At 44.1% G+C, this 14,512-nt stretch overlaps 1 protein-coding gene across 3 annotated transcripts; it reads right to left on the bottom strand.

Moving 5' to 3' along the window:
* Positions 1 to 416: 416 nt before the first annotated feature.
* LOC121302877 lies at positions 417 to 14,299 on the bottom strand. Of its 3 annotated transcripts, none has more exons than XM_041233215.1 (6): positions 14,220 to 14,299; positions 9,898 to 9,990; positions 4,626 to 4,883; positions 2,515 to 2,617; positions 1,533 to 1,575; positions 417 to 1,231 (listed from the first exon to the last, which is right to left on the bottom strand). In XM_041233215.1, exons 2-6 carry the CDS (start codon positions 9,959 to 9,961, stop codon positions 1,097 to 1,099), a joined length of 603 nt encoding a protein of 200 aa, XP_041089149.1. In that variant the 5' UTR covers positions 9,962 to 9,990; positions 14,220 to 14,299; the 3' UTR covers positions 417 to 1,096. The 3 variants fall into 3 exon arrangements, with proteins under 3 accessions (XP_041089149.1, XP_041089237.1, XP_041089313.1); XM_041233303.1 differs by having other exon boundaries at positions 9,898 to 9,967; XM_041233379.1 differs by having other exon boundaries at positions 9,898 to 9,963; positions 14,220 to 14,288.
* Positions 14,300 to 14,512: the final 213 nt, after the last annotated feature.

The raw sequence follows: 14,512 nt of genomic DNA, 5'->3' as shown, positions 1-14,512 counted from the left end.
CTGTCTGCTCAGGCTGATCTCCTTGTGGTCCCTCCTGTAATGCATTTGAGATATGTACCGGTCCGAAGCCTTCGTTCTGCTCAGGCTGATCTCCTTGTGGTCCCTCCTGTCGCACTAATGCATTTGAGATATGTACCGGTCCGAAGCCTTCGCTGTGCTCAGGCTGATCTCCTTGTGGTCCCTCCTGTCGCACTAATGCATTTGAGATATATACCGGTCCGAAGCCTTCGTTCTGCTCAGGCTGATCTCCTTGTGGTCCCTCCTGTCGCACTAATGCATTTGAGATATGTACCGGTCCGAAGCCTTCGCTGTGCTCAGGCTGATCTCCTTGTGGTCCCTCCTGTCGCACTAATGCATTTGAGATATGTACCGGTCCGAAGCCTTCGCTGTGCTCAGGCTGATCTCCTTGTGGTCCCTCCTGTCACACTAATGCATTTGGCTCTAGGTTGTTTAGTCATATACCCCCTTTGTTTTGGAATTCTTTCCCTAGGGATATCAGAGGCATCTCCTCCATATCTCTGTTCAAATCGAAAATTAAAACCTTGTTATTTGGTAGGGCCTTTGTTGCATGATGATATAAAGCACCCCAAGACATGCAAATGTATAGGAGCGGTATATAAATCTAAGTGTTGTTGATTGATTGATTGATTGAACTTTTTTTTTTTTGGCTTGTTTATTCCCACAGTCACGACTATGCTCCTATCTGAAATTACATTTAATATATCAATAAAAAAGAGAAAAGCTCAAAGATCTTGAGCACCAATGTCGCTAATAATGTGTCAAGACAATATATTTGAAAGCTATAGGGTTCTTGGCACAACAACTGCTGCAGGATAGTTGCAAGGATGATGCAAGGATTTGGAAGGGTTTCATGCAAACCTTACATAAAACATCCATGCAGTATTTGCAAATCTTGCAAATTCCTTGAGTGATCCCCTGCATCATCCAAGCAGACCTTTCTTGCATTTTTGTACAGTGAAATCCTTCCTTATCCTTGTTTCATCCATGCACAGTTCTGGCTTTAAGCTTGCATTTTTTTTTTTACTGCAGATCTGCTTGATGCCAGTATGGCCCTGTGTGTTTACTAGCATGGGTATCATGCAACATGTTCTGCTTTACTTTGGGATCCTGCAGTATATCTTGGAGAAACATTTTCATAGACAACATGTGCCCTTTGGTTCATTATTATATAATATGGTGATCTTCCTTCCATATCTTCATAAGGATGGTCCTGTAAAAAAGGCAATACAAATAAGCAATATATCATCAACAGCACTCCGACTCAAATAAAGTACATTAGCATTCCTTTAAAATAAAGGAGTGAAATTACTAAGATATTCTGTGCATTGATGAGATGTCTTTTAAATGATTGCTGGGCAGAAGGTTAGTGCAAATCGAATTTGAAGCTTACATATAGTTACACGCTAGAACTGTAGATATTCATTTTAGCATTCAAAAAGCAATTCATTTGCCAGCACATGCACAGTGAACAGAGGGAATCAGCATATTAACTAGGAGTATTTGAAACTCACTTCTGTAACTTCTAACTCCTTGAAAACCAAGGACTGGGCTCTTCTGAAAAAGAGACACATACATAGAAAAAGATTCAAATTTATGAGCTAAAAATACAGTTCAAATAGCGTATCCTTATTTAAGATGTGTGCAGTTGAGTTGAATTCATTTGAAACAAGCTTGCCTGTTGTTTGATTGTGTCTGAGAAATCAACTGCCACAAATCCTTTCAGCTGCTTTACACAGCATGGATATAGGAACCTTGTGGCTGAAGATGACTGCAATGCAAATGCAAGATGTGTACACACTTGTGTAACAATGTGGTTAAATTAAAAATTTCAAAATCACTTCTAAAATTTTCCTTCATGCACGCCAGCTTATCTTGCATACAGGTGCTTCACGTAAAGACACAATATTTAAACAGGCTGAATCATTAATAATGCAACATAGGAGAATAACGTTATTACAAAAGCCTTTTATTTATTTCTTTATTTATATTTAGATTGCCAATTATTTTATCCCTGATTTTATCACAAATTCAGAATCTCCAATAACATTCCCTCAATGCAGCTCAGAACAAGAGGGTGCCCTCCGATTCCACACCTGAGGCAATTTCCTCTTTGCTACCCAGGAATTCGAGAGCAGATGTCAGCGAGCTACCGGCCTCTGGCGTGTGATTCAATCTTAATGATCCAAACTGGCAGATCTCTTTAACTAATACTAATCCAGCTCTTCCAATGTTTTTTATTGAGACAGTTCTTAAAGGGTAACAGAATACCTGTTTACTAGAAACACACTGCTTCACCTTGGCTACATCCTGACATGACCTACAGATCACTGGATTCGAAAACTTATCAAATGCATAAGAATCACCACGCATGAACATTGCTAGTTTCACATCAGCACGAGAGGAGATTCAGAAAGGAACATGAATATGAGTGGTGTAATAACATCTCTGCAGAGAGAATGATTGCTCACAGCAAGTAATAAAATCTGTGCCTACTTCTGCAATATGAAGTTCACAGCGAACAAGGACGCCACGATGAGCACGATGAAACTCATAGCCCCAAACATACTTGCGATGATGGTCTTGTTGTCTAGAAGACCTGAAAACACACAATGCAGACAAGAATGCGACACCATGGATTACAAGCATTAACCCAGAGTTCACAACAGAAACAGATGGTCATAAATTTCACACACACTGCCAATTAGGGACTGCAGGTGATGGCTCTTCTGCCCGACTCCAAGGCTGCAACACAACAGAAGCAATGCGACAAAATTAATAGACAGGCGATGCGGGGGCAGCACAAGGGCGGCACTGGAACGACATAAAATAAATAGGATTGAATCCTGGGTTTTGCAATTTCTTTGTGCTGCAACAAGAGCTTCAATGCACATGGTCCAATAGGTGGAAAAATAATAATTGTAGTGATAAAATACCCAGAGCTTTATAACAAAGATCGTCACGATCATAAACATACAGAGATGAAGGATAATATGTGGGAGTCTATTGAACTGTGTGAGCCTGCTATGTATGTGTGGTGGGGTGCCCCATCCTGTGCGTATTTTGTGTTTTATGTGGTATGGTATTGTTTATATGTGAGTAGTGGTGCACGGTGTGGGTTTACGTAGCGCAGATGATTTAAAATGTATATTTGTATTTAGGCACAGGGATGCACAATCACTTCATGTGCAGATTAAAGTGAATGATTAATTAGTAATTGAATCTCGGCACAGCTGCATGTACAGAGGCACGAAGCACTCACTCAGGGTTGGGTGAAGGAACAGGAGTAGGAATAAGAATAAGATAATAATAGTAATTGCTACGAGCACTGGTTCTACACCAGCCCGCTGCTTGTTATCGGTTAGGGTTCATTTTGTCTGTTTTGTTAGGCCATTGTGCTGTTTATTTTGAGTGTTTGTTTTGTCTAAGTATTTAGACTTCCTGGTCTGATATATGATATATATTTTGAAATACCATCAGAGAAGATACTAGTTTCCACACTAATTTCCACACTAATGTTGACAAATATGTACCAGTCTTATTAATAGTCTTGTCAACAACAATTTGTAATAGTTTTACATTTGTTTCAGAGTGAAATTGAGCCTATATAAAATGTATATAGATGGGATCTGGCAGTTTTCACGTTTGTGTCGCATCAGGTGTGTCTGGTCATGTGGCTGCAAAAAATTGCTTTGCTTCTGGTGTGTAGCGGCCTTTGGGTGAGCTGCTGGTAGATGAGCCACAGTGCCCTGACTCCTTAATTGTGGGGATACCCCAGACCCCCCGAGTGTCTGGTGACCGAACGGGTCTTAAGTTGGGGATACCCTTCTTGACCACCTGACCGCATAACCCCCAGACCCCAGACCACAGACCACAGACCCCCAGATCCCAGACCCAAGACCTTATACCACAGACCACAGACCACAGAATCCTGGACCCATACCACCTGAACCCAGACCCCAGGGTGGACGACCCCAGACCCCCAGACCCCAGACCCCTGGGGTCCTGGGGGTCTGGGTCTTGGGGTCTGGAACATGGGGGTCAGCCCCTTGTGTCTAGTGCCGGGGACCTGGTATCGGGGTCTGGTGTCTGGGAACCCCCTGGGTCTGACCCCCAGACCCCTGGGGTCTGGGGGTCAGGGGTATGTGGGTCCACTTTTGTCTTTTTGTCTGGTGTCGGGGGTCTGTTGTCCAGACCCCTGACCTGGGGTCCCCAGACTGGGGTCTGGGGTCTGGGGTGTGGGGGGTCTGGGGTCTGGTGACTGGGGACCCCTTTGATCCTAGGGTCTGGGGACCTGGGGGTCTAGGGTCTCAGTCTGGGGTCCACAGACCCCAGTCCCCCGGACCGAAGACCCCAGAACCACAGACCCCATTCCACCAGAAAACAGACCACAGACCACAGCCCCCAGAACAGAGACCTCAGACCACAGATCCAAGACCCCAGACAACAGACCCCAGACACCCGGACACAAGACCCCCAGATCCCAGACCCCAGACCCCCAGACCCCATACGCGCAGAAAACACACCACAGACCACAGACCGCAGACACCCAGACCCCAGAACCAAGACCCCAGACCCCAGACCCCTAGGATTTGATAAACCCTTACACTGCACATGGATAGTGACCTCTGCGAAGACCTTGTTCATAGATTCCCATTTCACGAGACAGATGTAGACGTCTCCATCTCTCTCCGCCACAAACTCTAGCGACTGTTTGTTTGCAGGTCTGATGATGTGATTGTTCTTGATCCAGGTGTATGAGAAGCCATTGGTGTTGGTAATGTTGGCAATGCAGGTGAGTGTGACTTTGTCCCCTTGTGTGACACTCAGGGAGGGAGATGCTGTGATTGAAACCTGTGCCGCAGCTGAAAGAGAGCAAATGGAATTTTAATCAGTTCTACTCATTGTATTGCCCCTTTCTCAGGCAATAAAAACATTCTAGCACACACTGACCACATACAGCTGCACCCTCAATCATCACACTGACCACGTACAACTGCACCCTTAATTACACTGACCACATACAACTGCACCCTCAATCATCACACTGACCACATACAACTGCACCCTCAATCATCACACTGACCACATACAACTGCACCCTTAATCACACTGACCACATACAACTGCACCCTTAATCACACTGACCACCAACTGCACCCTTAATCACACTGACCACATACAACTGCACCCTTAATCACACTGACCACATACAACTGCACCCTTAATCACACTGACCACATAATCAACTGCACCCTTAATCACACTGACCACATAAAACTGCACCCTTAATCACACTGACCACATACAACTGCACCCTTAATCACACTGACCACATACAACTGCACCCTTAATCACACTGACCACATACAACTGCACCCTTAATCACACTGACCACATACAACTGCACCCTCAATCATCACACTGACCACATACAACTGCACCCTCAATCATCACACTGACCACATACAACTGCACCCTTAATCACACTGACCACATACAACTGCACCCTTAATCACACTGACCACATACAACTGCACCCTCAATCATCACACTGACCACATACAACTGCACACACTGACCACATACAACTGCACCCATCACACTGACCACATACAACTGCACCCTCAATCATCACACTGACCACATACAACTGCACCCTTAATCACACTGACCACATACAACTGCACCCTCAATCATCACACTGACCACATACAACTGCACCCTTAATCACACTGACCACATACAACTGCACCCTTAATCACACTGACCACATACAACTGCACCCTTAATCACACTGACCACATACAACTGCACCCTCAATCATCACACTGACCACATACAACTGCACCCTCAATCATCACACTGACCACATACAACTGCACCCTCAATCATCACACTGACCACATACAACTGCACCCTTAATCACCACACTGACCACATACAACTGCACCCTCAATAATCACACTGACCACATACAACTGCACCCTCAATCATCACACTGACCACATACAACTGCACCCTCAATCATCACACTGACCACATACAACTGCACCCTTAATCACACTGACCACATACAACTACACCCTCAATCATCACACTGACCACATACAACTGCACCCTCAATCATCACACTGACCACATACAACTGCACCCTCAATCATCACACTGACCACATACAACTGCACCCTTATCATCACACTGACCACATACAACTGCACCCTTAATCACACTGACCACATACAACTGCACCCTCAATCATCACACTGACCACATACAACTGCACCCTTAATCACACTGACCACATACAACTGCACCCTCAATCATCACACTAACCACATACAACTGCACCCTTAATCACACTGCCCACATAAAACTGCACCCTTAAACACACTGACCACATACTACTGCACCCTCAATCATCACACTGACCGCATACAACTGCACCCTTAATCACACTGACCACATACAACTGCACCCTTAATCACACTGACCACATACAACTACAGACCAGTAAGCCTGACTTCTATTATATGCAAACTTATGGAAACTATAATAAGATCCAAAATGGAAAATTACCTTTATGGTAACAGGGTACTGGGAGACAGTCAACATGGTTTTAGGAAAGGGAGATCGTGCCTAACTAACTTGCTTGATTTTTTTGAGGATGCAACATCGATAATGGATAATTGCAAAGCATATGACATGGTTTATTTAGATTTCCAGAAAGCTTTTGACAAAGTCCCGCACAAAAGATTAATTATCAAACTGAACGCAGTTGGGATTCAAGGAAACACATGTACATGGATTAGGGAGTGGTTAACATGTAGAAAACAGAAAGTACTGATTAGAGGAAAAACCTCAGAATGGAGTGTGGTAACCAGTGGTGTACCACAGGAATCAATATTAGGTCCTCTGCTATTCCTAATCTACATTAATGATTTAGATTCTGGTATAGTAAGCAAACTTGTTAAATTTGCAGACGACACAAAAGTAGGAGGAGTGGCAAACACTGTTGCAGCAGCAAAGGTCATTCAAAATGATCTAGACAAGATTCAGAACTGGGCAGACACATGGCAAATGACATTTAATAGAGAAAAGTGTAAGGTACTGCACGCAGGAAATAAAAATGTACATTATAAATATCATATGGGAGATATTGAAATTGGAGAAGGAATCTATGAAAAAGACCTAGGAGTTTTTGTTGACTCAGAAATGTCTTCATCTAGACAATGTGGGGAAGCTATAAAAAAGGCTAACAAGATGCTCGGATACATTGTGAAAAGTGTTGAATTTAAATCAAGGGAAGTAATGTTAAAACTGTACAATGCACTAGTAAGACCTCATCTTGAATATTGTGTGCAGTTCTGGTCACCTCGCTATAAAAAAGATATTGCTGCTCTAGAAAGAGTGCAAAGAAGAGCGACCAGAATTATTCCGGGTTTAAAAGGCATGTCATATGCAGACAGGCTAAAAGAATTGAATCTGTTCAGTCTTGAACAAAGAAGACTACGTGGCGACCTAATTCAAGCATTCAAAATTCTAAAAGGTATTGACAGTGTCGACCCAAGGGACTTTTTCAGCCTGAAAAAAGAAACAAGGACCAGGGGTCACAATTGGAGTTTAGAAAAAGGGGCATTTAGAACAGAAAATAGGAGACACTTTCTTACACAGAGAATTGTGAGGGTCTGGAATCAACTCCCCAGTAATGTTGTTGAAGCTGACACCCTGGGATCCTTCAAGAAGCTGCTTGATGAGATTTTGGGATCAATAAGCTACTAACAACCAAACGAGCAAGATGGGACGAATGGCCTCCTCTCGTTTGTAAACTTTCTTATGTTCTTATGTTCTTATGTTCTAACTGCACCCTTAATCATCACACTGACCATATACAACTGCACCCTTAATCACACTGACCACATACAACTGCACCCTTAATCATCACACTGACCACATACAACTGACCCTTAATCACACTGACCACATACAACTGCACCCTCAATCATCACACTGACCACATACAACTACACCCTCAATCATCACACTGACAACATGCAGCTGCACCCTCAATCATCACACTGACCACATACAACTACACCCTGTATCACACTGACCACATACAACTGCACCCTCAATCATCACACTGACCACATACAACTGCACCCTTAATCACACTGACCATATAAAACTGCACCTTTAATCACACTGCCCACATACAACTGCACCCTTAATCACACTGACCACATACAACTGCACCCTTAATCACACTGCCCACATACAACTGCACCCTTAATCATCACACTGACCACATACAACTGCCCCTCAATCATATTTCTTACTTAGTATCCTTTCATGAACTCTTTACATCAATATCTTAACTAATGTATTCTTCTGGTCTGGAATCACTTTGTATCGTCTTCCATTTCCCTCATCTCCTCACAGAACCCTTATAACTGAGGAGTTTAAAGAACCTCTGTGTACCCAATAACCTGTCCCCCTGCAACACTCTGCCCCTAGTCAACCTAACAGCATGAAATACCACCTATGATGTTTCAGATTGGTATTTAATGGTAATAAATTGGCTTTAAGTCTCTAGGCTTCACTTAAGTGACAAAACGATGAATTAAATTGTGTAGCCATTCCAGGTTTTCCAGCTAGCCTTAGTTATAAGTTACCTGTACAAAAAGTGTTAGGTGTTTCAGGGGTGTCTGAGTAAGCTCACTCTGAAAGGTGGAATAACCCAAACCACTAAAAAACGTGTAACATACATTTGTCTAGGTCAACCAAAGTTTACTTTTGTTTTGCTGGCAATACACAGCTATGCACTAGATGGTGCTGTTGCGCTCTAATATAAAGACCTTAGCCTGCATTAAATAGGCCATGGCAGTCACTTAGAACTGACGAGTAGCTACATCAGCTAGTCCTCAGGGCAGAACAACAGAACACATCCAATATGAAACAGCTCAAAAAAGAGAAGGCAAATGTTTTTGAGGATAATTACTTTGATAATTTAAATCCACTTCATTTTCCACCATCACTTTAATAACCCAAGAAACCTTTTAATCCATGTTTCATATGCTTTGTTCTATTCAACAATGGTTATCAATAGACAATACACTGTCCCACCTGAGAGGAGAAATAGTAACAGTCTGCAGAGCATACAGAAAGGGGTGTAGACTTTCTATAGGCACAGTACAGAAAGGTATTCTCCTGAAGGCAAAGGTTAAGCAAAGTGTTGAAATATTAATGTCAGTTAGATTCCAGTTACTAAATCCCTTGTAAACATTTTGAATCCACCAACACTGTTTAAAACCTGTCTCCTTTCATTCACAAACAAAGTATAATGCGGCTACTTGAAGGAGCTGATCCTTCATGACAGTGACATTTTGATAGTCAGTCTGTCTCCGAAAAATGCCCAGCTGTTGGACTGATACAATGTCTGTCACAATATTACATGATTTGCCATGCTTAGTTCCAATAATCACAGGAAATATAATGCAATACATGGGGAACCTGTGGCTCTATTGCTGTCCCAGCTTCGAAAAAAAGCCATGTACTTTTTCAACTGCAGAGGCTTTCTGGAAATACTGCCCAAACTGACTGGTAACCAGTGTAACCAGTCTATAAAGTGGGATTGTTTTATCCATCGGGACTTAAAGTGAATTTCGGGGAAGGATCAGGGTCAGGGATAAAAGTTTTCAGTTGTGTGAAGTATGGCCCATTAGCACAATGTATGTGTTACTATTGCATGTTGTCTGACTGTTGTCCTACAGTGATCTTCCACAATAGCAATACATGCATAGTGTCTGTGAATCTACTGTCGTTACACCAACAAAAGCAACGTAGAGAGATCAGCCTAACATTGAAAAAGTGCCTCACCCAGAGTGTAGACTGAAACGAGCAAGATGGTACTGCTCATCAGCAGTGCTCCGTTCGTGTGCATTTCTTCCTTATAGAAAGACAGAAGAAAGGCTTAAAAAGAAAGAAATTGATAAGTATAGCATAACTGATATGAAACCTAGTCACTTTAAAAATCACCATGTGTCATACAATGCCACAGGGAACCTGTAGAGATTTGAAAAATATTGAAAACACTTGTATTTAAAGTTGTGTTATAGGTTAGTATTAATAATGTCTACATGTGTAATAAAGCCAGTATGGACAGAAATGCAGTGTAATAAGAATATGTAACTACATGGTAACATGTTAAATGTGATATGTTGAAAGGTTCCAACAATTCCTAAGTTAATAATAGACACAACCTTTAATAACATAATTGTTTCATTAATAGTTCCTTAAACAAGTAGCTATTGTGTAAATTTCACAACATTCGTGGAAAGTTTTTAAAAGTTAGCACATCCCTTTTGTAATTTTGCCATTTCATTGTGTAACAGCCACCAGTAGCAAAGTTAAACCTTACCCCCTTAACCCTTTAAATACCAAGCGTTTTTCAGAGGCATGCCCCCCCAGGAACAGGTGTTTTTCAGATTTATGCTTCCGCCAGGACCAGGTGTTTTTCAGAGGGATGCTCCCCCAGGACCAGGTGTTTTTCAGATTGATGCTCCCCAGGACCAAGTGTTTTTCAGAGGGATGCTCCCCCAGGACCAGGTGTTTTTCAGATTGATGCTCCCCAGGACCAGGTGTTTTTCAGAGGGATGATCCCCCAGGACCAGGTGTTTTTCAGATTGAGGCTCCCCAGGACCAGGTGTTTTTCAGACTGATGCTCCCCAGGACCAGGTGTTTTTCAAAGGGATGCTCCCCAGGACCAGGTGTTTTTCAGAGGGATGCTCCCCAGGACCAGGTGTTTTTCAGAGGGATACTCCCCCAGGAACAGGTGTTTTTCAGATTGATGCTCTCCCCAGGACCAGGTATTTTTCAGAGGGATGCTTCCCAGGACCAGGTGTTTTTCAGAGGGATACTCCCCCAGGACCAGGCGTTTTTCAGAAGGATGCTCTCCCCAGGACCAGGTGTTTTTCAGAGGGATGCTCCCCAGGACTAGGTGTTTTTCAGAGGGATGCTCCCCAGGACCAGGTGTTTTTCAGAGGGATGCTCCCCAGGACCAGGTGTTTTTCAGATTGATGCTCCCCAGGACCAGGTGTTTTTCAAAGGGATGCTCCCCAGGACTAGGTGTTTTTCAAAGGGATGCTCCCTAGGACTAGGTGTTTTTCAAAGGGATGCTCCCCCAGGACCAGGTGTTTTTCAGATTGATGCTCCCCCAGGACCAGGTGTTTTTCATAGAGATCATCCCCTAGGACCAGGTGTTTTTCAGATTGACGCTCCCCCAGGAACTGGTGTTTTTCAGAGGGAAGATCCCCCAGCACCAGGTGTTTTTCAGAGGGATGCTCCCCAGGTCCAAGTGTTTTTCAGAATGATGCTCCCCCAGGACCAGGTGTTTTTCAGAGGGATGCTCCCCCAGGACCAGGTGTTTTTCAGAGGGATGCTCCCCCAGGACCAGGTGTTTTTCAGATTGATGCTCCCCAGGACCAGGTGTTTTTCAGAGGGATGCTCCCCCAGGACCAGGTGTTTTTCAGATTGATGCTCCCCCAGGACCAGGTGTTTTTCAGATCGATGCTCCCCAGGACTAGGTGTTTTTCAGAGGGATGCTCCCCCAGGACCAGGTGTTTTTCAGATTGATGCTCCCCAAGACTAGGTGTTTTTCAGATTGATGCTCCCCAAGACTAGGTGTTTTTCAAAGGGATGCTCCCCCAGGACCAGGTGTTTTTCAGATTGATGCTCCCCAGGACCAGGTGTTTTTCAGAGGGATGCTCCCCCAGGACCAGGTGTTTTTCAGAGGGATGCTCCCCCAGGACCAGGTGTTTTTCAGAGGGATGCTCCCCCAGGACCAGGTGTTTTTCAGATTGATGCTCTCCCCAAGACCAGGTGTTTTTCAAATTGATGCTCCCCAGGACCAGGCTTTTTTTGAGGGATGATCCCCCAAGACCAGGTGTTTTTCAGAGGCATGATCCCCCAGAACTAGGTCTTTTTCAGAGGGTTAATCCCCCAGGACCAGGTGTTTTTCAGAGGGATGCTCCCCCAGGACCAGGTGTTTTTCAGAGGGATGCTCCCCCAGGACCAGCTGTTTTTCAGATTGATGCTTTCCCCAGGACCAGGTGTTTTTCAAATTGATGCTCCCCAGGACCAGGCTTTTTTTAGAGGGATGCTCCCCCAGGACCAGGTGTTTTTCAGATTGATGCTCTCCCCAGGACCATGTGTTTTTCAAAGGGATGCTCCCCAAGGACCAGGTGTTTTTTAGATTGATGCTCCCCCAGGACCAGGTGTTTTTCAGAGGCATGATCCCCCAGGACTAGGTCTTTTTCAGAGGGTTAATCCCCCAGGACCAGGTGTTTTTCAGAGGGATGCTCCCCCAGGACCAGGTGTTTTTCAGAGGGATGCTCCCCAGGACCAGGCTTTTTTTAGAGGGATGCTCCCCCAGGACCAGGTGTTTTTCAGAGGGATGCTCCCCCAGGACCAGGTGTTTTTCAGAGGGATGCTCCCCCAGGACCAGGTGTTTTTCAGATTGATATTCTCCAGGATCAGGCGTTTTTCAGAGGGACGCTCCCCAGGACCAGGTGATTTTCAGAGGGATGCTCCACCAGGACCAGGTGTTTTTCAGAGGGATGCTCCACCAGGACCAGGTGTTTTTCATTTTGATGCTCTCCCCAGGACCAGGTGTTTTTCAAAGGGATGCTCCCCCAGGACCAGGTGTTTTTCAGATTGATGCTCCCCCAGGACCAGGTGTTTTTCAGATTGATGCTCCCCAGGACCAGGTGTTTTTCAAAGGGATGCTCCCCCTGGACCAGGTGTTTTTCAGATTGATGCTCCCCCATGACCAGGTGTTTTTCAGATTGATGCTCCCCCAGGACCAGGTCTTTTTCAGAGGGATACTCCCCTAGGACCAGGTGTTTTTCAGATTGATGCTCCCCAGGACCAGGTGTTTTTCAAAGGGATGCTCCCCCAGGACCAGGTGTTTTTCAGAGGGATGCTCCCCCAGGACCATGTGTTTTTCAAAGGGATGCTCCCCCAGGACCAAGTGTTTTTCAGATTGATGCTCTCCCCGACCAGGTGTTTTTCAGATTGATGCTCTCTAGGACCAGATGTTTTTCAAAGGGATGCTCCCCCAGGACCAGATGTTTTTCAGAGGGATGCTCCCCAGGACCAGATGTTTTTCAGAGGGATGCTCCCCAGGACCAAGTGTTTTTCAGAGGGATGCTCCCCAGGACCAGGTGTTTTTCAGATTTCTGCTCTCCCAGGACTAGGTGTTTTTCAGAGGGATGCTCCCCAGGACCAGGTGCTTTTCAGTGGGATGCCAAAAATGATCTTAACTGAGCAATGTTATTCAGATGATAGAATGATACTTTAGTTATATTTCTAACATGAGCTTCAAATGACCAGGTGGAATTGAAAATGATACCCATGTTTCGCACTTGAGGTGAAGTTCTAATGTCAGTGCCTTCCACAGCCAAACTGAAATCAAGGACCCTGCACAGCAGGTGCTGGGAGTCAGTTAGCAGAACCTCAGTCTTGTCACAATTTAACTTTAAGAAATGAAGCTGCATCCAGTGCTTGAAGTCAGACAGGCACCTGCGTAGAGGAGTGTTACTCACATCTGTGTTGGGTTTAATGTGTCGTCTGCATAATGAAAGCCAAGACCATGATGCCTAATAATGTGGTCAGATATGACCTGAACCCTTACAAATAGATGTGCCAGTGATATCCAAAACATTTTCCATTCGCTCCAGCAAAATATCATGAGTAACACTATCACAATCTGCACTTAAATCCAGCTGAAAAGAATACTGAGAGATCTTGAATCAGCAGCAACCAAAAAACCTTCACAAGGGCTGTTTCAGTACTGTGTATAGCGCTCAGCCCAGACTGGAAAGGTTCAGACATCTCATTAGACTTGATATAGCTTCTGTAATTGTGAAAATATCAAAACCTAAAGCACCCCCCATTAACCCATTTGAGGACAGGCTGCTTTGTCATTTGATGGTGCATTTTTACCTGCCATCAACCTGGAATTTTAATTTTCTCTTTTTTTATGATGGTTTACTCTGATTTTGTTAAACCCAAAAGTTAAGTCACATAAATACAGCTTGTATTTTAATTTTCTCAAAGTAAAACAAAATGGATTTGCTACCATCTACAGTGAAGAGACACTGGTTTGTGTCCATCCTAGCCACTATTAAGGATGTAGTTACCTTTTTAATTTGAGTCTGGTCCTGTTTGTGTGCCACTAGGTTATCCAAGTCTCAGTGACTCTGTTCTTCTTCCAGGCGAAGTGCACTTTGAATAAGAGGAAGCTGATCACTGAACAGCCGCATGACTAGATCAGACCCCGCTCGGGTTGACTAACACTGTTGTGCAAATACATTTGAGGTATTCCTGTCCCCAGTTCCAGAAACTGGTATGGCAGCACACTCCTAGAGATCCTTTTAATTACGAGCAGTTCAATACAGGTGAAATACTTGGTATCCCTTTATTTATAACCATC

Source organism: Polyodon spathula, chromosome 1 (assembly GCF_017654505.1).
Source record: "Polyodon spathula isolate WHYD16114869_AA chromosome 1, ASM1765450v1, whole genome shotgun sequence".
In the NCBI taxonomy this organism is placed as follows: domain Eukaryota; kingdom Metazoa; phylum Chordata; class Actinopteri; order Acipenseriformes; family Polyodontidae; genus Polyodon; species Polyodon spathula.
Note: the sequence above shows the minus strand (reverse complement) of the source record. Positions and strands in the feature narration are given on the sequence as shown.